The 24374-nt window shown below is 41.4% G+C and overlaps 1 protein-coding gene across 2 annotated transcripts in view; it reads right to left on the bottom strand.

Annotated features, from left to right (window-relative positions):
- MCC (MCC regulator of WNT signaling pathway) overlaps window positions 1-24374 on the bottom strand; it is a 433071-nt gene that overhangs the window by 333964 nt on the left and 74733 nt on the right. For both annotated transcript variants that reach the window (XM_045087128.1, XM_045087129.1), the window contains exon 2: window positions 14091-14338. In XM_045087128.1, the coding sequence (XP_044943063.1) occupies window positions 14091-14338 (248 nt within the window). The remainder of the gene's footprint in view (window positions 1-14090; window positions 14339-24374) is intronic.

The following is a 24374-nucleotide window of genomic DNA, read 5'->3' as shown; positions in this document are numbered from 1 at the left end:
AAATGGGGTGCTTAGGTGGCTCAGTTGGTTAAGTGTCTGCCTTCAGCTCAGGTCATGGCCCCAGGGTCCTGTGATTGAGTGCCACATCAGGCTCCCTGCTCAGAGGGAAGCCTTCTTCTCCTCTCTCACTTCCCCTGCTTATCCTCTCTCTAGGTCAAATAAATAAATAAAATCCTTAAATAAAAATTTAGCCTGAAAATATTTTTCTGGGACTTTCTGATCTGCTCTAGCCTAGATTGGTTTCAATGACCACCAGTATGCTTCACTTCTAACTTGTTTTCATTCCTTGTTTCATGTTTCCAAGTATTTCTCTTCCTAGGTTATCTTGGAGGTCTAATAGATTTTGAAGAAATTAGGCATGGGAAGTCAATTTTCTGAGACTTTGCACTCAAAGTCTTTTGCATGAAAACACTTATCTCCTATCCTTACACTTCATTAATAGTTTGGTAAGGAATTCTAAGTTGGAAATCATTCTTCTTCAAAATTTTGAAGACATTCTTCATTTAATATCTGTTACTATTTTTGAGAAGTCAGAAGCCATTCTAATTCCAAATCATTCTTATTTGTCCTGTTTTGTATTTCCTCTCTGGAAATTTGAAGAATATTTTCTTTGTCTCTAGTGTCATAAAATTTCACAGTGATTTGTGTCCTTATGTTTTATGGTAAGTGATACTTGGTAGGCCTTTTCTTTCTTTCTTTCTTTTTTTTTTTTTTTTTAAAGATTTTATTTATTTATTTGACAATTAGGTAGAGATACAGGCAGAGAGAGAGAGAGAGGAGGAAGCTGACTCCCTGCCTTGCAGAGAGCCCGATGCGGGGCTCGATCCCAGGACCCTGAAATCATGACCTGAGCCGAAGGCAGAGACTTTAACCCACTGAGCCACCCAGGTACCCCTGGTAGGTCTTTTCTATCAAGAAATTCACATCCTTCAGCCGAGATATGCATCAATGGATGGATCCATGAATGGATGAAGAAGATGTGGTATATATATATATACAATGGAATATTATTCAGCCATCAGAAAGTGTTACTACTTGCCATTTACATCGATGTGGATGGAATTGGAGGGTACTGTGCTGAGTGAAATAAGTTAGTTGGAGAAAGAAAATTATCATATGGATTCACTCATATGTCGAACATAAGGAATAGCATGGAGGACCACAGGGAAAGGGAGGGAAAACTAAATAGGAAGAAATCAGAGAGGGAGACAAACCATGAGAGATTCTTAACTCTGGGAAACAAACAGGGCTGCTGAAGGGGAGCGGGGAGGGAAGATGGGGTAACTAGGTGATGGGCATTAAGAAAGGCAAGTGATGGGACGCCTGGGTGGCTCAGTTGGTTAAGCAGCTTCCTGGGATCGAGTCCCACATCGGGCTCCTTGCTCGGCAGGGAGCCTGCTTCTCCCTCTGCCTCTGCCTGCCATTCTGTCTGCCTGTGTTCGCTCTCTCTCCCTCTCTCTGACAAATAAATAAAATCTTTTTTTTTTAAAGATTTTATTTATTTATTTGACAGAGATCACAAGTAGGCAGAGAGGCAGGCAGAGAGAGAGGAGGAAGCAGGCTCCCTGCTGAGCAGAGAGCCCGATGTGGGGCTCGATCCCAGGACCCTGAGATCATGACCTGAGCTGAAGGCAGCGGCTTAACCCACTGAGCCACCCAGATGCCGCCCAAATAAATAAAATCTTAAAAAAAAAAAAAAAGAAAGGCAAGTGATATGATGAGCACTGGGTGTTGTGTGATAAATTATTGAACACTACATCTGAAACTAATGATGCACAACATGTTGGCTAACTGAATTTATTTATTTATTTATTTATTCATAGATATATATTTTTAAAATATTTTATTTATCTGACAGAGAGAGATCACAAGTAGGCAGAGAGACAAGCAGAGAGAGAGGAAGCAGGCTCCCTGCCCAGCAGAGAGCCCGATGTGGGGCTCATTCCCAGGACCCCAAGATCCCTGAGCCAAAGGTAGAGGCTCAATCCACTGAGCCATCCAGGTGTCCCGGTTAATTGAATTTAAATAATAAAAAAAAAAAGAAACTCATATCCTTCATTTTGCAAGACAATTTCATGGGCTATTTTGTAGATGATTTATTCTCTACTGTTTTATTTGTTTACTCTCTCTAGGACAGCTATTGTCTGGGTAGACACCAGTACCAGCCCTCTGATTTTCTCCTTTTCTCCCGTATCTTATATTCCTTTCCTTTTTTTTACGATTTTATTTATTTATTTAACAGAGAGAGGTGCAGCAAGAGAGGGAACACCAACAGCATGAGTGGGAGTAAGAGCGAGGGAAACAGGGAGCCCGATGTGGAGCTCAATTTCAGGACCCTGGGATCATGACCTGAGCCAAAGGCAGATGGTTAATGACTGAGCCACCCAGGTGCCCCCATCTTATATTTCTTCGTCTTTCTGCTCTCCTTTCCGGAAGACATTCTTATTTTATTTCCCGTTCTTTCTCTGTTGAGTTTATAATGTGTGCTCTATTTTTTCCAGGGTAGATTTTAAAAAATGTTTCTTTTTATCCTTTTCTTTGTGTGTGAACACAATATATTCTCCTGTATTTAATATATTCAAAATATATTAACAAGGGATTATTTTGAATGTTCTCCTTGCAGAATCTCCATTCCACTTGGATTAAGTTTTTCTACTTGTTTTGGCCTCTATTTTCCCTTTTAGAGGAATCCCTCTGATGTCTAGCGCTCCTTGGTTGTTCGATCCTATGGGCCATATGACCTATTCCAGATCTAGGGTCACCATTCCCAAAACTATGGTAGTCTATTGAGCCCAGTTAAGGAAACACTGATCTATGCCACCCTAAAGGAACGGGAACTTTATCAGATCAGGCAGAGGCAAGAGTGAAACAAACAAAATGGCTTTCATAAGCCCCATCCACTTCCTTTCTCAGGTTTCCTCCACAACTTGAACTCTCCTTCATCCCACCACGGTCCTTCAGGACCCTTCCAGTGGCTCCTCCTCAATAGAGCCACTTGAAGTAAAAAAAATTAGGTCATATTATTAATATACAGTATAAATGACTGATAAGACTAAATATGTTTTCTGTATTTGGCTTTTAGAAAAAGCTAAACCAAAGGAATAGACTCTCAGGGTATATATTGGTCAACATTAAAGCCAATCAGCAGAAAGGTGTGAGAAAACAGTGAGTTCCCTTAATAAAAACAAACCTCTTATCCTACAAGGCTGGCATTGGATGGAGAATCTCCACAACGGATGATGGAGCAGAGCGTCATAATCCCAACTGCTGTCCTCCATGAGACACCTTCCCCTTCAGGATTTCCCTCTAATTAGCCCTGCAACCATTCCCAGGCCATAGAGAGGCAGAGCTGTTTCCCTTTAGAAACTTGTGGTTCAAGAATGGACAATTCTTTTTCCTTAATATCCCAAACAGACCAAAGTGGCAGCATTCATAAAAGATTTTGCAACTATCTTGGGGCACCTGGGTGGCTCAGTGGGTTAAGCATCTGCCTGCAGCTCAGGTCTTGATTGCAGGGTGCTGGGATTGAGCCCCACATCGGGCTCTCTGTTCAGCGGGGAGCCTGCTTCCTCCTTTCTTTCTCTCTGCCTACTTGTGATCACTGTCTGTCAAAAAAAAAAAAAAAAAAAAACTTAAAAAAAATACATTAAGAAAAAAACCCCATCTTGGAGATAGGAATTCTAAGTTTCTGTTAATACAGCAGAGAAAAATAGAAAAGATCACAGTGGTGTGAGTTATTAGAGCAGTAATTAAGCCAGGAGTCAGAAGTCTCGTCTAGCCCCAGCCACACCAACTAACTATGTAGCCCGAGAATTATTATTATTGAACCCTTCCATCTTCATTTCCTCATCTATTCTACACAGAGGGTAAACCAGAGGGTATTTAACAGACCCTTTGGGCTGTACTGTAATTCAAGGGCCCAATTTTATCAAAGGACTCTAAATCTTAAGTCAGATAAATCAAAGAAAATACACCACAAATACCAAGGGACAAATCTGAAACAGTAATTAGTTTGCATTAAGATTTATCTAGAACTGACTGATATACATCCAGAAAATGAGAACAAAATAAATACACAACATATCAGATTAAATTCTGCTTCAACTAGAAGCAAAAGTGTTTTTCTTGTAGATAGCAAAAATAAATGCATCTACTGGAAACCATACCAAATCCTTCCAAAACAACCATAAAAATTAACTGATTTAAACAGTCACTTACTAATGCCCTTTCGTTTATGTTCTCCAATGAACTTGCAGTAGACTTACAAGATAAAACAGGAAGCAAAACAAGCCTTCCTGAGCCTTTTGTGATTATAATGTTGAGTGACAGATTCTCCAGAACGAACAATGGACAATGAAATAGTCTGGCCAAACTAAACACTTTCTGCCAGCAGACTGAGCCCTGATCTCAGCCAAAGAGTCATTTTTACTCCATGAAAAATATCTAAAATTGTGCCAAGTTGTATCACTGCCACTGAAATTGGAATGGCTTCAACATCCCATAAAAACAGTGACACTTAATGAATTGCTTCAGCTAAATCATGCTGGAGGGAAAATAGATGAACAATCTCATTGTGTTTTATGTCCTTCAAAAGATACTATCAACGCAGGTTATCAGGGGAGCCCCTCATGCCAGGATTACCACCTGAGACAAGCACACCTGGATCCCCAGGAACGTTTTGTTCTGTGCTGGCTAAAATGAAATAACTAATGGGAATGGCACTAAAATAATATATTCAAAAGGAGCACCGCCAAATAGATGGAAATACCCATAAAGGACAAAATCAGGAAGTAAGACAGGTCAAGTGTGCACTACCTGAGACATTGTTTTCCAAGAATTTAGACCACTGCAGAATAGCATAGTGACGTACGGGATGTAATAATGTGCAAAAGAAATCCAAACTATTAAGTATCTCAAGAACTAGCTGAGAATCTGGTGATCTTGTATATACTTGCTTAAAAGTTGAAAAAAGAAACATACCAGGGGCATCTGGGTGGCCTATTCTCTTACCACCTGACTGTTGATTTCGGCTCCAGTCATGATCTCAGGGTCGTGAGATCAAGCTCTGCCTCAGGTTCCACACTGGGTGTGTGGACTGCTTGAGATTCTCCCTCGGTAACCCCCCAGCTTCTGCCCCCCTTTCTCTCTCTTTCTAAAACAAATTAAATTAAATTAAAAGAGATACACCTGTTTTTTTTTCTTCTTACGTCGTCCTGTAATTTTCCTGCCCTCAATGACTACAGAGTGGAGAGATGATAGTGAACGTACTACAAATAGAATTTGACATCTTAAGTGCAGTATTTAAAGTTCAGACTAAGAACAGCCAAATAAACACAAAGAATCAAAGTTCAAATACACCCAACAGAGAAACATTTTCAGTCAAATAAATAACATACATCTGACTTGATTGTTTTCCCTGCCTCGGATGATGTCAAAGTCATTTGTTATCTTTGATTTCATTAGCTGTTTTGTACTTAAATTTTAATAGTGGGTTCAGTTACCTGAGACCCCACAAAACCTCAAATAACCAGTGAGGACATAGCTTGGTAGGGGTTGGGGAGAAGGGATTTATAATATTCTCTCCCATTTCTTTGTTCAGAAGATCTCTTGGCCTCTGATGGTTACCAGGAGGGAGGTAGGAGGGAAGCCGGGTTAAAGAGTGATGGGGATTAAGGAGTGCTTGTGTGAGGAGCAAGGTGATATATGGAAGTGTTGGATCACTCTATTGGTATACCTGGAACTAATACTACACTCTATGTTCACTAACTGGAATTTAAATTAAAATTAAAAAAAAAAAAGGAAGGGAATTCCTTCTCCAAACTACAAAATTTTGGCAAATCAGTATAGTATTTCATAATGCAATAAAATTATGTTGTACTTATTGGAATAATAAAAAAAAAAGAATGTGAAATGATCTCTATTACTTAAAAACTTTAGAAGCCTATGCTAACTCCCAATTTAGGAGTAAATTAAATAAGCATGTTGTTCACTCTATGACATAGGGCTCAGGGTATGTGAAAAACTGCCACCACCCCTACCAAAGAAACTTCTAGAAACCCTCACCTGGAGCTAAAAACCACAGTGACTTCAGTTTGGTTTTATGCTAACTGGGCAGTACTTTTACCAATGAATCTCTCTCCTGAGTGATTTTATTTCAAAGGCTCTGTGTTAATTATTAACTGCTCATACAGAACCCACAGAGGATTTAAACCATTTTTTATTTTCTTAATTCACCACCCAGAACCCTACATACCAGGGATAATGCAGCTGGATTGGAAAATGCCTTCATGTCTCACTTAACCTGTTTCAAGAGTTTAGAAGAATTTTGATATACACAAAAGGAGCCCCAACGATATTTAAAAATAACATTCATTCTGGAAAAACTGGCATGTGTCAGGACTAGACAGGCTTGATGTATATTAATGATGTGTGGTTTTAATTTTTTGAAGGCAAGAAACTAAACTAAAATTCAGGGAGCTGCTTATTTATTTTTTAAAATCTGCCAAGCAATCGATATCTCCTTACATTTTTCCCTTAGGCTTTGTGGGTTTGGAGATCTTCCTGTCTAAACTATATGTTCTTTGATCTCATCTTTTACTTTGAATTCCTGTTAAGGAAAAGTCCTGCTATTAGTTTGTCTGAGACACTTCAGAACTTTATATGTTCCTGCTGGACCACAGGGACGGCTACCAGAGCAGTAATGAAGGCTGGCACATCAGGTGGGAATATAACCCAAAGAAAGACCAATAAGGGGTCTTTTGAGGATATAGGTTATCGGAAACTGTGCCCAGTGTTCTAATCCTAGCATAAATTAAATGAAGTTGTATTAATTAACAGGTCTTTATGTCTGCTGTCTTAAACAATGTTTTAAAACCATAGGGATTTGATTCAAATAAGTCTTTGGCTCTCTGAGACCTGACCAGAGGAAGAAAAACAAGTGCCCCCAAAGATCTGAAAAGCCCAGGCTTGTAACAACCTCATTAGGCAAGCTTGAAGGCTTTTATCAGTTCTCCTCAGGCAATTCGGTGGTTTTTGTTTCCAGTGGTCATCACCCTAAAGCTCTCTTTCACATAGTTCACACATTTGACAAAAATATGTGGAAATCGTGGGTAAAGTTTACAGCTTGGTTGAAGTAAAAAACTGTTTATTTAAAAGGGAGTGTTTAAATAGAGTCTCTATTGGAATTGCTAACATATATAAACACCTAAAGCTAGGATTTTTTTTTTAAGATTTTATTTATTTATTAGAGGGATGGAGAAAGACCACAAGTAGGCAGAGCAGCAGGCAGCGGGAGAGGGAGAAGCAGGCTCCCCCACTGAGCAGTGAGCCCAATGTGGGGCTCCCTCCCAGGACCCAGCGATCAAGACCTGAGCCGAAGGCAGTCGCCCAACCAACTGAGCAACCCAGGGGACCCAAAGCTAGGAATTTTTAACTCCAGTCTTTCCTAATCACAAAAAAATAGAAAAAACTTTAAATCATTGTTTATAAAATGTGATTTAAATTTTTTTCAATTTAAAAAATTTTTAAAAGATTTTACTTGACAGAGAGAGAGATCACAAGTAGGCAGAGAGGCAGGCAGAGAGAGAGGGAAGCAGGCTCCCTGCTGAGCAGAGAGCCCGCTGCGGGGCTTGATCCCAGGATACTAAGATCATGACCTGAGCTGAAGGCAGTGGCTTAATCCACTGAGCCACCCAGGTGCCCCTCAATTTAAATTTTTAAATGAGGAAAATCAAATCACAAAATTTTGAAATGAAAATTACAAATAATTATAATAAACACTTGTTTTCCACTGTAAATTAGGCAGTATACACAAAACCTCATACCTGTTTTTGTGTAAGGTATGTTGTTGTTTGCTGCCAAAGGGGCGGGATTTCCTAAAAGGACTTGCCCTCTCAGACGCTGGGGACCATGTGTCTGCAATTTCTGGGACTGGCCTCTGGATGGCAGTGTTATTTTTAGTTGGCATCTTGATGACCAAGACCGTTTTTTAAGGTGCAGGTGACTCAGAATCATCTCTTTCAATAAGCAATGTCCTAGTGTTCTCAGCTCATTATTAGCTCTGTGGCATAGAACAAGTCAAGAAATTTCTCTGAGCCTCAGTATCCTCTTCTATAAATGCAGGATTCTATTCTAAACGTGGCAGGTAGCCATAAGGATTAGGGAGGATAATGATAATTATAGGAACACTATTACTTACTGATAAACCTAATGTGAATAGGCACTGTGTAGGAACTTTACAAATGACATCTCACTAAGTCCTTCCAACTACCTTATAATGCAGGTATCACTACTTTATCTTTAGAGATAAGAAAACCGAAGCTCAGAATAATCAAGAATGTAGCCTAAATTCCATAGTAACTCAGTGGTGACCTGGAATTTATATTCGTAGCCTATGATACAAATAAATGCCTAGCAAATTGCCTTGTGCACAGTAAATATTAGTAATTTTTAACAGTTTTTTACTGTTATTGCTGTAAGTATTTAATTTTATATAGCTGGTGCCTGAAGGACATAAAAAACTTTTAAATATTATTTCTCTCAGAGGACTTAACATAGACATAAAAATCTATTATGATCTAGCTGTCTTAATTTTTCCCCAAAGTATATTTGAGCAGAGAATGCAAAGGCAAAGAGAAGATTGGTAAATGGAAAGTTTATGGTCAATTAAATGTGTGAAATGTTATCTATTTTGTTCTTCTCCTGGAGAGTCACAAGAAATATTAGCATATTAAAGACTCAGAAACGTCTTGCAGTAAAGGAAACTATTAATCTAGTTTAATCCAAAGCTTTCCAATGTATTTAACAAAGGAATTACTTCTTCACATAATATTTATGACCATCCTTTGAAACCAGGGCTCTGTGGAAAACATTTGAGAAAAATGACTCGATCGAAATTCCTCCTCCAAGTAAAGCATGTAATGTTTTGATGGCTCTTCTTTTTCTGCCAACTCCCTGCTGTGGATGTGCTGGGAAATGTCAGAACTGACAATAAAGTCCTTCCAGCACTTAACTGTTACACCCAAGTTTGTCTCAGGATTTTCTCACAGCGGTACAACATTCCCTTTACTTCTCTCCATATTGCAGCCGCAGGTAGCATCCCAAAGCTATCCTGAAACTCCAGCTCACAGTCTTCTTAGCTCTCCTTATGCACCTTCGGCACCATTCAGTTGCTTCTAAAGTTCTATTGACTCTATGGGGTGCCTGGGTGGCTCAATGGGTTAAAGCCTCTGCCTTTGGCTCAGGTCATGATCTCAGGGTCCTGGGATTGAGCCCCACATCAGGCTTTCTGCTCAGCAGGGAGCCTGCTTCTCCCTTTCCCTCTGCCTGCTGCTCTGCCTACTTGTGATCTCTGTCAAATAAATAAATAAAATCTTAAAAATAAAGTTCTGTTGACTCTAGCTTAAATTTTATTGCTATTTAATTTGTTGTGTGCTTTTCATTTCACAATGAAATGGTAAGTTCTTTGGTATCTGGAACCATGCAATGTGCGGCCGTGTGTCCCCAAAAGAGCATGGATACCGTGCTTTGCGCAGTCAGTCATTCAACGAATATGCACTAAGCATCTCTAACGTGCTGAGCTTGTTCCGAGTGCTGGGGGTATAGCAGTACCCCTGAGAGGTCATCAGCAGTCTGCTCTGGTGGAACTTTTATAGTACTGTGGGGCATACATAAATAAGCCACTGGGTAAGTACATAAGGGAATATCAGAGAAGAAGTTGTATGAGGGGCGCCTGGCTGGCTCAGTTGGTTAAGTCTGCCTTCGGCTCAGGTCATGATCTCAGGGTCCTGGGATCGAGCCCTGCATAGGGCTCCCTGCAGCCAGCCTGCATCCCCCTGTCCCAGGGCCACGTCCCTTGTCTCCCCACCCCCGCCCCACCCCCCCGCCTGTGCACACTCTCTCGCTCTCGCTCTCTCTCTCAAATAAATAAAATCTTTTTTTTTTAAGATTTTATTTATTTATTTGACAGAGAGAGATCACAAGTAGGCAGAGAGGCAGGCAGAGAGAGAGGAAGGGAAGCAGGTTCCCTGCTGAGCAGACAGCCCCATCCCAGGACCCTGGGATCATGACCTGAGCTGAAGGTAGAGGCCCCAATCCACTGAGCCACCCAGGCGCCCCTCAAATAAATAAAATCTTTTTAAAAAAAAGAAGTTGTATGAAGCAAAAAGGACATGTGAAAAGGACTCTAAAGAAGGAATATTTAAGCTGAAATCTGAATAACAGGAAAGGGCCAGTCACGCAATGAAAAGGTCAGAAAGAAGAGTTTAGACCAGAGGAAAGGTCCAGGGCAAAGGTTGAAGGCAAGTTCAGTTTGCTTAGTTGGAGGAATAGCAGGAAGGTCAGTGGGGCTGCAGCATGCATAATTAGGGCAATCAGTATGATAACAGCTTAGCATGATGGGTACGAGCCAGACGGCAGTAAGGAACTTGGACGTCATTTTAGGGGATACGGAAGCCATGGAATGCTGCAGACATCAGAATGAGCTGAGCATGTTTCCATAATATTAGGAGACCATTCTGACTGCAGGATAAAGAACGAAACATAGGGGGTCAAGGCAGGTATCAAGGAGGCCAGTTATAGACTATTTTTGTCATTGAACCAAGACATGATGGTGATTTAGATGAGGGGGGTAGCAGGAGAGCTAAGGAAGGAGACACATTCTGGAGGTACCCTGACAAAAGAGACAGCACGACTTGCTGGCTTAAGCAAACTAGAGGAGGGTGATATTTCCTATATGGGGGTATCTAGGAGATCAGTGATGCTGGGAGGAAGACCGAGGAAGGGAATCAAAAATTCTTCTGAGCATGTTAGGCATGAGAGGTCTATAAGACATCCAGAAATATGGGTCTCTTTTACCTGATTCGGAAGCTCACCGGAAAGAGCAGGGGTAGATCCCCATACATGGGAGTCACTCACACACAAACAGACTGTAGCCCCAAAGCCCCTGAGAGACCAACACTAAGAAGGGGAAGCCAAAATGGTGGGCAGGACCCCAGGAAGATGTGGTGTGGGGAAGTCCAAAAGAATGAAGTACTGCTGCCATGAGGGAGTAGATCGCTGAGGAAAATGCCAAAGATCCAGATGAGGACGGAAGAAGACCCCTCGAGTTGGTCCCCACGGAGGCAGTCGGAGCAGGTTCAGTGGAGCAGTGACAACCAAAGCTGGAAGAGTGCGTTGAAGGCCTTTGGTGAGGACTGGTAAGCATTCAGTGTAGACAAACTTTTCGAAACCAGCAGGTGTGGAGAGTAACAGAGAAGGGAGGCAGGAGCCAGGAAGGGGCTCCCCCAGCCCCCCGGGGTGGGAGGAACTGCACTTTCTGTGCATAGAGCCAGAAGAGATGATTAACACCGTGGAAAAGAGAGGGATTCTTTGTTTAATTATTGTAGATTTTTCAATGTATTTGATTCATCATGAGACTGAACTGTCACAATTGACAGGGAATAAAACTGAGTGGTGATAACAATAATATTAGCTTAACCTGTGTTTTGTGCTTCTTATGGGCTAGACACTGTTTTATGTGCTTTTTATAGATATTAGCTTCTGCATTCCTCCAAATAACCGTAATTGTTCTAACACTACGCTGGACAAGGACATCGAGATATGGAGATGTTGGGTAACTTGTCCAGTGTCACGGAGGCGGGAAGCGACAGAACCCAGATTCACACTCCAATGATCTGACTCTGAGGCTTTCACTACCAGGATAAACTGGCACAAGCTTGCACATCTGCTGGCATTTCCTCAGTTCACGACCCATTTTATGACTCACTGCCTCTCTGCTACCTCTTCTTTCTCCTGGGCAAACAGTTACAGAGGTTGGGAGGAACTCCTTTTCACCTCCTTCTCAGGTTAGGGCAATCCTATGAGATGGCTTATGCAATTAGATATGGGTAGCAATTCTATCAAGAATGCCTCTTTTTTCTTTTTTTAAAAAGATTTTATTTATTTCTTTGAGAGAGAGAGACAGAGTGAGAGAGCATGAGAAGGGAAGTCAGAAAGAGAAGCAGACTCCCCATGGAGCTGGGAGCCTGATGTGGGACTCGATCCCAGAACTCCAGAATCATGAGCTGAGCTGCAGGCAGTCGCTTAACCAACTGAGCCACCCAGGCGCCCCCCAAAATGCCTCTTTTAAGAAAAAAAACTGCCCCCTTTAGAATATTTCTAAACATATACCACACATTAAAATACAATTTTGGATGGTGTAGGTTTTTTTTCCCCATACAAGTATTCCTCCTAGAGACACAATAAATATTACTTCAGTGGCCACACGGGATTCACTAGTTGGGATGCACCACAGTTTATTTCAAATGTGTATGTGTGTGGGCTTATAATTATATAAGAAGGCCATGTTCTTGGCAGAAAAATTAGAAAGCACAGCTTAGCAAAAAGAACTCCATTCTTTCATCTAATAAATATTACTGCATGTCCTTTTTATGTCATGCAACTATTACAAATCATGCTTTCAAGTGCTATTAAAAAGCATGAGGAAAATGCAAGGGATGAATTACAGGATACAAAACTATATAGAAAGTATGTGAACAAATGAATAAAAAACAAATCACATACACACACATGAAAGAGAGAGAGAGAGGGAGGGAGAAATCTAAGCAGTAGTTATTATTTCTGGATGTGAGGTATTAAGGATGATTTTTATTTTCTTCTGCTTGCCTTTTTAAAAATCCTACGTTTCTATAACAAACATATATTACTTTAATACTCAGAAAAAATGTTACTTCAAAAATGAAATATTTCTACATATTATGCTGAGACCATATGCATTACCAGACATCTGATGTGAAGTTAAAATGGAATCCATTAAGATGGTAAGTCATAGGGGATATGAGGACACGTTTATTATTTCAATTACTCAATAATAATGCTCCAAATGATTCCACTGCCAAGAGCATTATTCAGGTTCTGTGTGTGTGTGTGTGTGTGTGTATGCGCGTGCGTGTGTGTTATGGGACACTACATAATTATCCATGCTAATTAGTATATATTTAACAAATGATGAACAATTAACATGGAGCTTTGTTTCCTGCCACCAGATCTACCTAGAAGAGAAAGAAGCAGAGAGAGAGAGAGAGATCCCGAAGATAGTTTTATGGGGAAAAAAAAAATTCCCTAAAATATAAGTAGAAAATTCAGATACTTTCCTCTATCCCTTTGTTCAGGCTAACTTTCAGATGCCTCTTTCCTCTAAACTTTTCATTATAAAAAATTATAAATTTCCTCTCTCTCTCTACACACACACACACACACACACACACACACACACACATTTTTGAGTGCCCAGAAACATGTACAATAAGCTCAGTGCGTTAAAGCCTCTGCTTTCAGCTCAGATCATGATCCCAGGGTCCTGGGATCAAATCCTGCATCGGGCTCTCTGCTCAGCAGGGAGCCTGCTTTCCTTCCTCTCTCTCTGCCTGCCTCTCTGCCTACCTGTGATCTCTGTCGAATAAATAAAAAAAAAAAATTAAAAAAAAAGATTAAGCAAACAAGAGATGGATTTTTGGGGGCACCTGGGTGGCTCAGTCATTAAGCACCTGCCTTTGGCTTGGGTCATGATCCCAGGGTCCTGGGATAGAGCCTGGCATCGCATTGGGCTCTCTGCTCAGCGGGAAGCCTGCTTCTCTCTCTCCCACTCCCCCTACTTGTGTTCCCTTTCTTGCATCTCTTTCGTGTCAAATAAATAAAAAAAATCTTTAAAAAGAGAGAGAGAGAGAGAAATGGATTTTTTTTTTTAAAACCTTACGGCCCAGAGCTGCACTAATATTTGAAGGCGTCCCCAGATTGTCTCTGAGGTCTGCTGATGCAGTCACCACCTCTCCCTCCCAGCGTGCCCTACCTCTCCAATAACTAAATGGCTACATATTATTATGCTTGGAAAATGGAAGAATGAAAACTAAAGAAAGGGGTAAACTCTGTAGGACAGAACTAGGGGAAACAGGGAGCATTCACCCAGGGAATGTGTGGCCAAGAAGGCAGCCTGGGGACGAGCCGGCAGCAGGCTGGGCAGGCCACTCCCGCTTACAGAGGGCACCAAGCAGGGCTCGTGGGGCACTACCAAACTGCCACCTGGTTGTACCTACCCAAACTGTTGTCGCTGCTCGTGGGCCAGGATGCAATTCTATCCCGCAGCTTCTTCTTTTTACAGGAGTTGTCTGACTTCTCAGAAAGACCTACTTCCTCCTTCCTAATCTCTCGAACGAGCTGCATGCGGCACCTTGTAAAATCCTGAAAGGAAATCTTCCCATGTTCATCTGCACCCAGCTGGTTCATGATCTCAGCCACAGACTCCTCCATATTCAGTTGGCGACAGACCATCAACAAGTCATTTCTACGGGAGGGGTGAACAGAAGAAGACTCGTTAGGAGAGACATTGAGCTGGAGAACGCGGTTAATGGGGGAGAAAAGCGCATTTCTTGAATATATCCACACTGAGGAAACCTAGTTCCAACTTTCTTATTGCTTCTAGAAACGTGGGAAGTATGCAAAAAGACCTCTTTCATTGGGTGATTCTAGACATGAACCCTATTTAATTATTTGGGAAAGTGAGGCAACTCTGAATCCTTTGGTTCTCTTTTTTTTCCTGTCTCCTCTCTCCCTCTCTGTCTTTCTTTTGAAATCAATCAAGCACCTGACATCTCACTATAAGATAATGTTTCAGAACATCGAAAAGACATTGTTTCTACCCTTGGCAGAGTTTAAAACCTAGTCCAATTATAAAAGAACAGCAAAGACTTTAACAAGCTTGGTTTTCAGCTTTCTGGACCAATCAGTGAATTTTAGGACTTCTTTAAAAGCCTGTTTAATCCCAACTTTCACGACTCAGTGCTTGCCCACCTCAGGTTTTTCCTGATTTTCTCGGAGTATTTTCCACCTTCCCATCAGCAGTTAGCCCCAGACCAAGAGCAGGGGTCGAAATCCCAAATGTCCTCCAAGGACTAGGACACAAGGTAAATGTGTGAAATGGGTCCTTCTAAGACAGGCAGGGTTGGTCGAGTCTGGGACCGGACTAAAGTATATCCAACTTTAATATGTTCTCAAATTTAAACAACAAACATAAAAGTAATTCAAAAGGAACAAGAACAACAACAACACTATGCCGGCCAAGAGCAATTCTAGAGGACATCCTTTGGCCCCCGACACATAAGTCTTATTCTTTTCCATCTGCACTCCTTGGGGGAAACGTTGTGTTCAAATTGCTCCAACTGGACATCCCTACAAAGGTCAAAGGATTACAGAAATTAAGAGCTGGAAAACACATTAGAAACTCGTCCACAGTCACAAACAAAGCTAACTAGTGCTCCTGTCTCAACATGCCACCAAAGTCCAATCATTTTGAGGACATGACTACTTTGATGTTTGCTGATATCTGAAAACTCACCATGCCAAGTAAGACCAACTGCTGTCTTCCAGCCTCCTTCACCCGTTCCTGCTCCTGGTCCCCGCTACTCTGGTCTCCCCACTGTCCCCGGGCATGCAGAATTGTCATCACTTTAATATCTCCTCCCTCACTCCTTCTTCCTTTTCATTTCCCCTTCCCTGGTCCCCAGTGTCCAATTTATTATCAAATTGCTGCTGGTCCTGTCCCTGAAATGCTTTTTTTTTTTTTTTTTAAATATTTTATTTATTTATTTGACAGAGAGAAATCACAAGTAGATGGAGAGGCAGGCAGAGAGAGAGAGGGAAGCAGGCTCCCTGCTGAGCAGAGAGCCCGATGCGGGACTCGATCCCAGGACCCTGAGATCATGACCTGAGTCGAAGGCAGCGGCTTAAACCACTGAGCCACCCAGGCGCCCCCTGAAATGCTTTTATATTTACTCTTAATTGGGTTTTTCAGGTACAATACACTAGTTTCTCCAACTAATCACCCAGCTTCCGCTTGCCATTCCGTTTTCAAGTTTCATAAATCTTTTGACACATAGCTACATGTTTTATTTCATCTTGTGTATATGTATGTGTACATATGTATATCATGTGTATATGCCTATGAGTATATATTTATATTTTTTATGTATATGGTAGATGAATAAATAAACACACACATGAAAAGTAGGGGTGATAGATTAAATGATTAGTCTTAATTTTTCATGCCCTCATAGTAGTATTATATACCCATACCCTTGCCTTGGCCTCAGTACTAAGTACTCATTGCAGGTAGGTCTTTCCTTATCCCTTAACTTCAGGCTTGACATCGAACTTGCTTTGGTCCCCTGGGATGTTAGCAGATAGATGTTTATACAGTTGGGCTTGTCCCATGCCACTTCTGCCATCATTGTGAAAAGAACAAACCGAGGTAGCCATTAACTGTCTAGTCTGGGCCCCAAGATGAGCCATCTCAGCCAACCTATAGACCAGTAGCTAAGAAGAGCCACTCCAGCTGATCCCAAGATGTGCGATCAAGGGTAAGTTCTTGTTGTTTCTGCCAATGAGATTTTGTGATTGCTCCCCAGCAACAACTAACCGGTACACTGGAACAATACTTTGTTTTAATGCATGTACATGATTATCTTTTTTTACCCTTCCCTGAATATAGCCTAATATTCAGCTGGCTCCGTCTAAGACTTAGGGATGTCAGGGCCCCTGGGTGGCTCAGTCAGTTATCAGCTGCTTTTGGCTCAGGTCATGATCCCAGGGTCCTGGGAATGAGCCCCACATGAGGCTTTCTGCTCAGTGGGGAGCCTGCTTCTCCTTCTGCCCCTCCACCCACCCACTTGTGTGCTCTCTCCCTGCCCCTCAAATAGATAAACAAAATCTTTAAAAAAAAAAAAAAAAAGGACTTAGGGATGTTTAGGATTGCTAAAGAATAATGCAAATAGAAAGAAAGGGCCAATGTTCTAATATAAAAATTCTACATTCTAATATGGAAATTCCTTTTTTATATTTTCAGATAATAGTCTTAACAGTTAGGTTGGGTAGAAAATAAAGAGATTTTTGGGGGCACCTGGGTGGCTCAGTTGTTGACTGTCTGCCTTTGGCTCAGGTCATGATCCCAGAGTCCTGGGATCAAGCCCTGCATTGGGCTCCCTGCTCAGTGGGAAGCCTGCTTCTCCTTCACCCCCACTCCCCTGTTGGTGTTCCTGCTCTCGCTGTGTCTCTCTCTCTGTCAAACAAATAAATAAAATCTTAAAAAAAAAGAAAGAAAGAGGTTTTCTAAACTCCAGAAGTTCACATAAAAAGATGTTAACTAATATTTTCTGAATGGTAGGAAAATGGTGTTTTCACGCTTATCTTGCCTATCTGTATTTTGTAACCTCCTACAACATACTATACTACTTTCATAAATTGCTATGTCATTTTTCAGGTTTTAAAAATGAGGATAATAATAGCACCTATCTCAGAGCATTGTTTTGAGAATAACGGACATAATGCATGTAAAGCACTTAGTTCCTGACATATATTAAGTACTCAATAAACAGTAATCATTATTACGATTATTTTATAATTATTGATCATAGATCTTTCACAATGCCCCAGTTTCATGATTAAGCCTTTAGTAATTAAGCACAAGTTGCTCAGGGGGAAAAGAGTGTTTATTGAACGGAGCGGACTCTGCCGCACTCAGTGGAGCAATCCGTCTGCAGAGGCTGCCCTCCGCCCGGCCTGTGGCCCACTTATGGATTTGGGCACCCCGGTGAGAAACGCAGCTCTGTCCAGGCCCAGGAAGCCTCATTCTACTCCCCCCACAACAACAAAAAAGGCTTAAAGAATTTGTGTTCTAGGGGCACCTGGGTGGCTCAGTGGGTTAAGCCCCTGCCTTCAGCTCAGGTCATGATCTTGGGGTCCTCGGATCGAGCCCCGCATCAGGCTGTCTGCTCTGACAGAGCCTGAAGGAAGCCTGTTTCCCCCCAACCCCCTCTTTCTCTCTGTCTACTTGTGATCTGTCTGTCAAATTAAAAAAAAAAAAAAAAGGAATTTGTGTTCTAGAAATGCCAACTCAGGAGAGAATGTGTAACAATACATTTTTATTTTCTAAGTGTGGGCCACCAAGAGGCTGATAAAAAAGATGAAAAACAAAATACACTGCCCCCCCACGAAATAAAGTCAGGTTGTAATCTTTAACTAGAAGTACTAGTTTCTAAAAACTGAATGAAAGCAAAATTTTTTTTTCAGCATAGAGATCTAGAACCAGCACTGACAACTGACAAACAGGCCGGGGTGGTGTGATTTAACCCTGCCTCACAGATCAGGACACGAAGACTGAAAGTCACAGAGCTGCAAATGTCACTGGAATCCCTCTGATTCCAACACTCTCATGCTTTGCATTCTATCATCCGGCACCTTGGATGTCATTGATACCTAAATTGTGGCAGGTGAACACAAGTGAGGACAGCACTAATATGAGCAGCTTGATTATCAGTGGTCACTAATTAATGATCCTTTTATATCAAACCAGAGAGACCATCTCCACCTGAACATTATTATTACCTTCTATGTTAAATACAGATGAAATAATAAATTACATTTTGTTATCAACATGATAAGTGACACAGAGAGAAAAAAGTTCCCAAAGCTCTCCTTTACATATCAAGAGCTGGAACTTGCTTCAGAGTTTTATCATAAGCCATTGGGTTCAGTTGTTTAAAATGGCTCTAGGGAATTCCACTCACCCTTGACCACACCTGTGACCTCGCCCCTCTGCTTTGTATCTTCGATCCCTCCCTTCAATAGGTGGAGGCCATTTCCCTGTCCTTGCATCTGGGTTGGCTTTGTGACTTGCTTTGACCAATGGCATGTGTCAGAAATAACATTCTAGGATCGCTGAGTACAGGCCTTAAGAAGCCTGGCTGCTCCCACTTCCAGCTCATGTCTGTCCAGCTCCGTGCAATCCTGTGGCCCACTAAGACCCACAGGAGAGCTCTTCCTTCCCATGGCACTTAGCACCTACACCATTCACATGGGGCCCAAGTACAGCTGCGTGACAGTTTTTGGGTAACTGAACTAAACTTGCATTTCTCTCTCTCTTTCTCGGTATTATTTTCACACACTCCAGTCTTATCTTCCCAATGTGACCACAAGTTCCTGGAAGCCCAGTGCTGGCTGTGCACCAGTAACCCTTAAGATCTGCCCAGATGTAGTGAAAAGAAGGGCCATCTGTACCCCAATGTTTATAGCAGCAATGGCCACGGTCACCAAACTGTGGAAAGAACCAAGATGCCCTTCAATGGACGAATGGATAAGGAAGATGTGGTCCATATACACTATGGAGTATTATGCCTCCATCAGAAGGATGAATATCCAACTTTTGTAGCAACATGGACAGGACTGGAAGAGATTATGCTGAGTGAAATAAGTCAAGCAGAGGGAGTCAATTATCATGTGGTTTCACTTGTTTGTGGAGCATAACAAATAGCATGGAGGACATGGGGAGATAGAGAGGAGAAGGGAGTTGGGGGAAATTGGAAGGGGAGGTGAACCATGAGAGACTATGGACTCTGAAAAACAATCTGAGGGGTTTGAAGTGGCAGGGGGGGGTGGAAGGTTGGGGTACCAGGTGGTGGGTATTATAGAGGGCACGGATTGCATGGAGCACTGGGTGTGGTGTAAAAATAATGAATACTGTCATGCTGAAAATAAATAAAAAATAAATTAAAAAAAAAAAAAAGATCTGTCCAGCACCCAGCACATCACCCTCTACCCAGCAGATATCCAGGACGTCTGTTCCAATGGGTTGACTCATAAAACTCTCAGAAGTTGGAAAATGATTACTCTTTTGAAGGGAGTCCCCCGTGGATTGGATATTTCCCCACATAAACCTCTTTGTATTTTCTCACAGACAGCCACACATGGGATGCTCAGTAAAGCATGAATGACCAGTGGCTACCATAAAAACGAACAACAGCCTTGCAGCCTTGGTGACAGGGCAGAATGACAGCTTCCCTGCTCTAGGCTAGGAACATTTCTCCAAGGAAGAGATACTGAGATCCTAAACAACAGTTGTTCACAACCAAGACAATGTAGTGGAGAACTACAGCAGTAATGCAGTACCTCACAGAAGGCACCTGCCTTAAATTTAAGAACCACCACCAAAATTTTGTATATTCTTTCAGAAAATACATTCATTGATTATAGAAAATGTAGACAAGTGAGGAGAAGAAAACGCAAATCACATGCTGTCACTCTACTCAGCAATAACCCCAGTGAAAGTTTGGGTAATGTCACAAAAATGCGGTGAACATTTTAGCCTCTAAATTTCTTCCTTTTTTTTTTTTTTAAAGATTTTATTTATTTATTTGACAGAGAGAGATCACAAGTAGGCAGAGAGGCAGGCAGAGAGAGAGGAGGAAGCAGGCTCCCTGCTGAGCAGAGAGCCCGATGCGGGACTCGATCCCAGGACCCTAAGATCATGACCTGAGCCGAAGGCAGCGGCTTAACCCACTGAGCCACCCAGGCGCCCCCTCTAAATTTCTTCTAAATAAATAAATGTCCTCCTAGTCATTTTTTAAAGTCACTTTTACAATTGCTCTAAAAGTGTTTTCCAGTTGATTCCTATTCGTGTATGCGTATCTTAGCTTCAGAGGATATCACCATGAGGCAAGAAAGGAACAGATTCCAGCTTATAACAGAGAAACTGGCCAAGTCAGATAATATTTAGTTCTGGAGAGAACGCCAATCACCAGGCAGCAAAATTAAAATACGACTGAAGATCGATGATTCTAGCTCAAAATTGCATGTTTTCACAATGCACAGCTATTACTCTCTGTATATAAAAGCCTTTTGTGTCTTGGTTATTCTTCTCCCTTTAACTTATAAAGAAATTGAGTAGGAAGGGAAAATTCAGTGAAGCTATTTATCATTCAGGGAAATTCATAGCTAATGGAAAAGATGGGTTTACGTCTCAGAGGCTCCGAGGCAGAGAAAAGTGTTATTCTTTCCCACAATGATACTAAATCCCAAAGTCAGTTGGAATGCAGGCTGTGCAAAAGCCATCATTGCTTTGAGTAAGAAGTAGATGCTTCTATTCACAATTCTCAACAGACACCTATCGTGGGTAGACCAGAAAGAGTTGCTTACGAAAAAACTCAAAAAAGTCTGAAAGTTCACTTTGCCCCTAACTGTTCAACTGAAGTCACGCAAAAATGTAATTTAGAAGACTCTAATTTCAGTTGCATAAATATTCAAAGTGTGAAAAACCATAAATAAGACATAAAAAAACAGGCTCTGGGCTACTGCTGGTAATTTCTGGGGATAGCTGTTGGAAGGAACAAATACATTTGCCTTTTATCATTGTTCCCGAGTGAAGTAATTAAAGTGAAAATGAAACAAATGAGGAAATAAACTAACAAACCCATAGTTAAGATAAAAAGAGAAGACTTTATTCCTTAAAGATAAGGGATTTCAACAAATTTTGGCGATATATAAGAAAGATGGGAGCAGCTGGCCAGAAAGACAAATGGTAATGTTGAGCATGGGGCTGAGAACAGTGGGGCCAGCCTTACCTTTCACAGCCCAGAACCCAGAGATATTGCTCACCTTGATATACCAGGATACAAGGTACAAGCACTTAGGGAAAAATGATCAGAGGACCCAAAGCACAAATGGTTGAAAGGGGATACCATTTTATTCACATTTTTTTTTTTTTACCTTGTGTGTGAAGTGCTCTGATAAAAGTAAGGTTTTCAAATTTTAAAAACCCAAAGAAGTCATTAATTTTATTCAAGATATGATGGACAAAAGATTAGCATTTAAATATATAACGAATTCCTACCACACAATAAGAGAAACATAACAGCCCAATTGAAAAGTGGGCAGAAAATAAACGTAAAAGAAAACCTACATGGCCAAAAAACGTGTGAAAAGATTCTCATCTCAACCTCACTACACATAAGGAAAATGCAAATTACAACAATGGGATACCACTTCAACGCCAAGAGAGTTGGCAAAAATGACAGTCTGACAATACCAAATGTTGGCAAGGAAGAAGAAAATTTTGTGTGTTGTAGGTGGAAGAAAAAATGGTACCACCTCTTTAGAAAGGATATAGGCAACATCCAAATCAGCAGAGTTAAACACACATTTCAACCAGAAATTCAACTTTTAGTTGTATATACTAAAGAAACTTATGCATGGAGGTGCCTGGGTGGCTCAATCAGTTGGGCATCTGTCTGCAACTCAGGTCATGGCCTCAGGGTTCTGGGATCAGGCCCAACAGCCGTCTCCCTGCTCAGCGCAAAGTCTACTTCACTCTCCCTCTGCCCTTCCCTCCACTGGATAGAACACGCATGTTCTGTCTCTCTCTCCCTCTCAAAGGAATAAAAACTTTAAAAATTAAAATTTTAAGATCTTAAAAATAAATAATAAAAAAAGAAACTTATGCATGGATACAGGGAGAGATGCTCAATATGTGTGACAGCAAAGATTTGGGAAGAGTTTAATAATATTAATGGTCATACTGATAAGAATAGCTAATGTACATTGGATACTTATTGTGTGTCAGGGTCTGAGCTAGTGCTTTACATATATTAATTAACACAATCCTCAAAACCCCCTATGAGGTACATACTCTCCTTAGCTCCATTTAATAAGTGAGGAACTTGAAGACCAGAGGTGTGCAAGGACTAGTCCGGGTGCCTACCAACACCAATGAATATATAAATTGAGGTTCTGTCAGGTAATGAAACACCACAGAATGAAGTTTTTGAAAGAAATATAGGTACAATATATGATCATAAATAAATCTCAAAAAGAGTGGTGAGTAAAAACCTCAAACTAAAGAATAATATGAACAGTAGGACAGCACTTACCTAAGTTGAAAAATCTGTAAAACAACACGATAAATTATATATGGATTTACACACGCACAAGTAATAAAAACAAAACCAGGAACCAAAAATATCAACTGTGAAGTGGGGAGGGAGGGAGAGAGGGGAATAGGACTAGGGAAGGGTATAAAGGGGATTTAACGTGGATTTGTAACGTCATATTGAAAAATCATAGGCGGACATGTTAACATTCTTTCCATCTGGGTAATGGGTACAGGTGTGTGTTCCTTATACACTCTGTAACGTTCGGTATTTTAAGTATTTCTTAATTTAAAAATCTAACACATAAAAAGCTAAATCAAACAAATTTGGTTTGGTCATGTCAAAGGGTAAAACAGATAAAATGAACCATGTCGTTCACATCAGTAAGCACCCACAGGGCATCTCTCTTAGAATTAACCAGATTAGATGACCCAAGAGTCATTTTGCAAATTTTGTTTATCATTACCAACTACAGAGCATCTGATTCTTTTTCCTGGCATGATTTTCTAAGAGCGCAATGACTTGTTAAATGGTCAAATTTCTCAGCACAGTTTTCCCAACATCCCTTGAGAAACATCTAGCAATTTATGGCAACAGCAATAGTGTTTGAGCTGCCCACACTTGAGCTAAGTTTCTGGGGAGCGTCATCTCATTCCCCGTCTGCATGGCCTCACTTTCCTTCTCTGCAAAGTGTCTACCACAGAGCCCCAGGGATACTTCTCTCAGCACTGCCTGCAGCCTTCTTGAAACTTTGCCCCTCAGCCCTGTCTTCCAGGTTCCTCCCACCTCGATTTGACTGCTGCTTCAGAATTCTGGTTCCAAATGTGCCTATCACCCAAGGCTTTGTCCACTGCTCTCTGTTTTGTCACCATACAGGCTCTCTGTGGGTGACCTAATCTAAACGCACGACCTTATCCATCACTAGACATGCTGACTCCGGAATCTCCACGTCCAGTTAAGGAGCAATGCGTTTTCTACTCAGAAGCTACGTTTTTGCGGTCATCCATTCCCACCACACTCAAAATCCTGGACTGAATTCATCATCTTTACCCCGCCCCAAGTTTACTCCTCCCATCTACATAGACGACACCATCCAGGCACCAAGCCAGAAATCTAGACGTTGTCTGAGATGTTTCTTTCTCATCTATGCTCATGTGCAAGCAGTCACCAAGACGAGAGATTCTGCAGTGTAAACAGCACTCCTATAAGTCCCATCCTAGAAACGCTTGCTACTTGCCATTTTCCATCTGATTTACCACAGCAGTACAGTTCCTGCATCTCCTCCTTTCCAACGGGCAGCCAACAAATTACTCTTGCCTGCTTAGAATCCTTTATTTGCTCCCCACAGCCTTTCAGCTCTGCGTGCAATGTTTCTCCCATCCTAGCCACGGCCCATCAGAATACGGCCCACCCATTGTCTTCACACCAGCCTCCTGCCCAAGCAGGTAACCTGGGTTCTAGCCCCACTGGATATCTTTTAGTTTCCAGAAGAGGCAGTGCTGTTTTCCATTCCCATGCTTTGCACTTTTGTCCCTCTGTTTAGAGCATCCTTTCCTGTGCCTTTCTTCAAACTCCCACCCATGCTTCATAATCCATTTGAACAGCATCTCCTCCAGAATGTTCCTT

Source organism: Mustela putorius, unplaced genomic scaffold, assembly GCF_011764305.1.
Source record: "Mustela putorius furo isolate JIRA1106 unplaced genomic scaffold, ASM1176430v1.1 tig00001059_pilon_pilon_pilon, whole genome shotgun sequence".
Classification (NCBI taxonomy): domain Eukaryota; kingdom Metazoa; phylum Chordata; class Mammalia; order Carnivora; family Mustelidae; genus Mustela; species Mustela putorius.
This window is presented reverse-complemented; position numbering and strand designations above follow the sequence as displayed.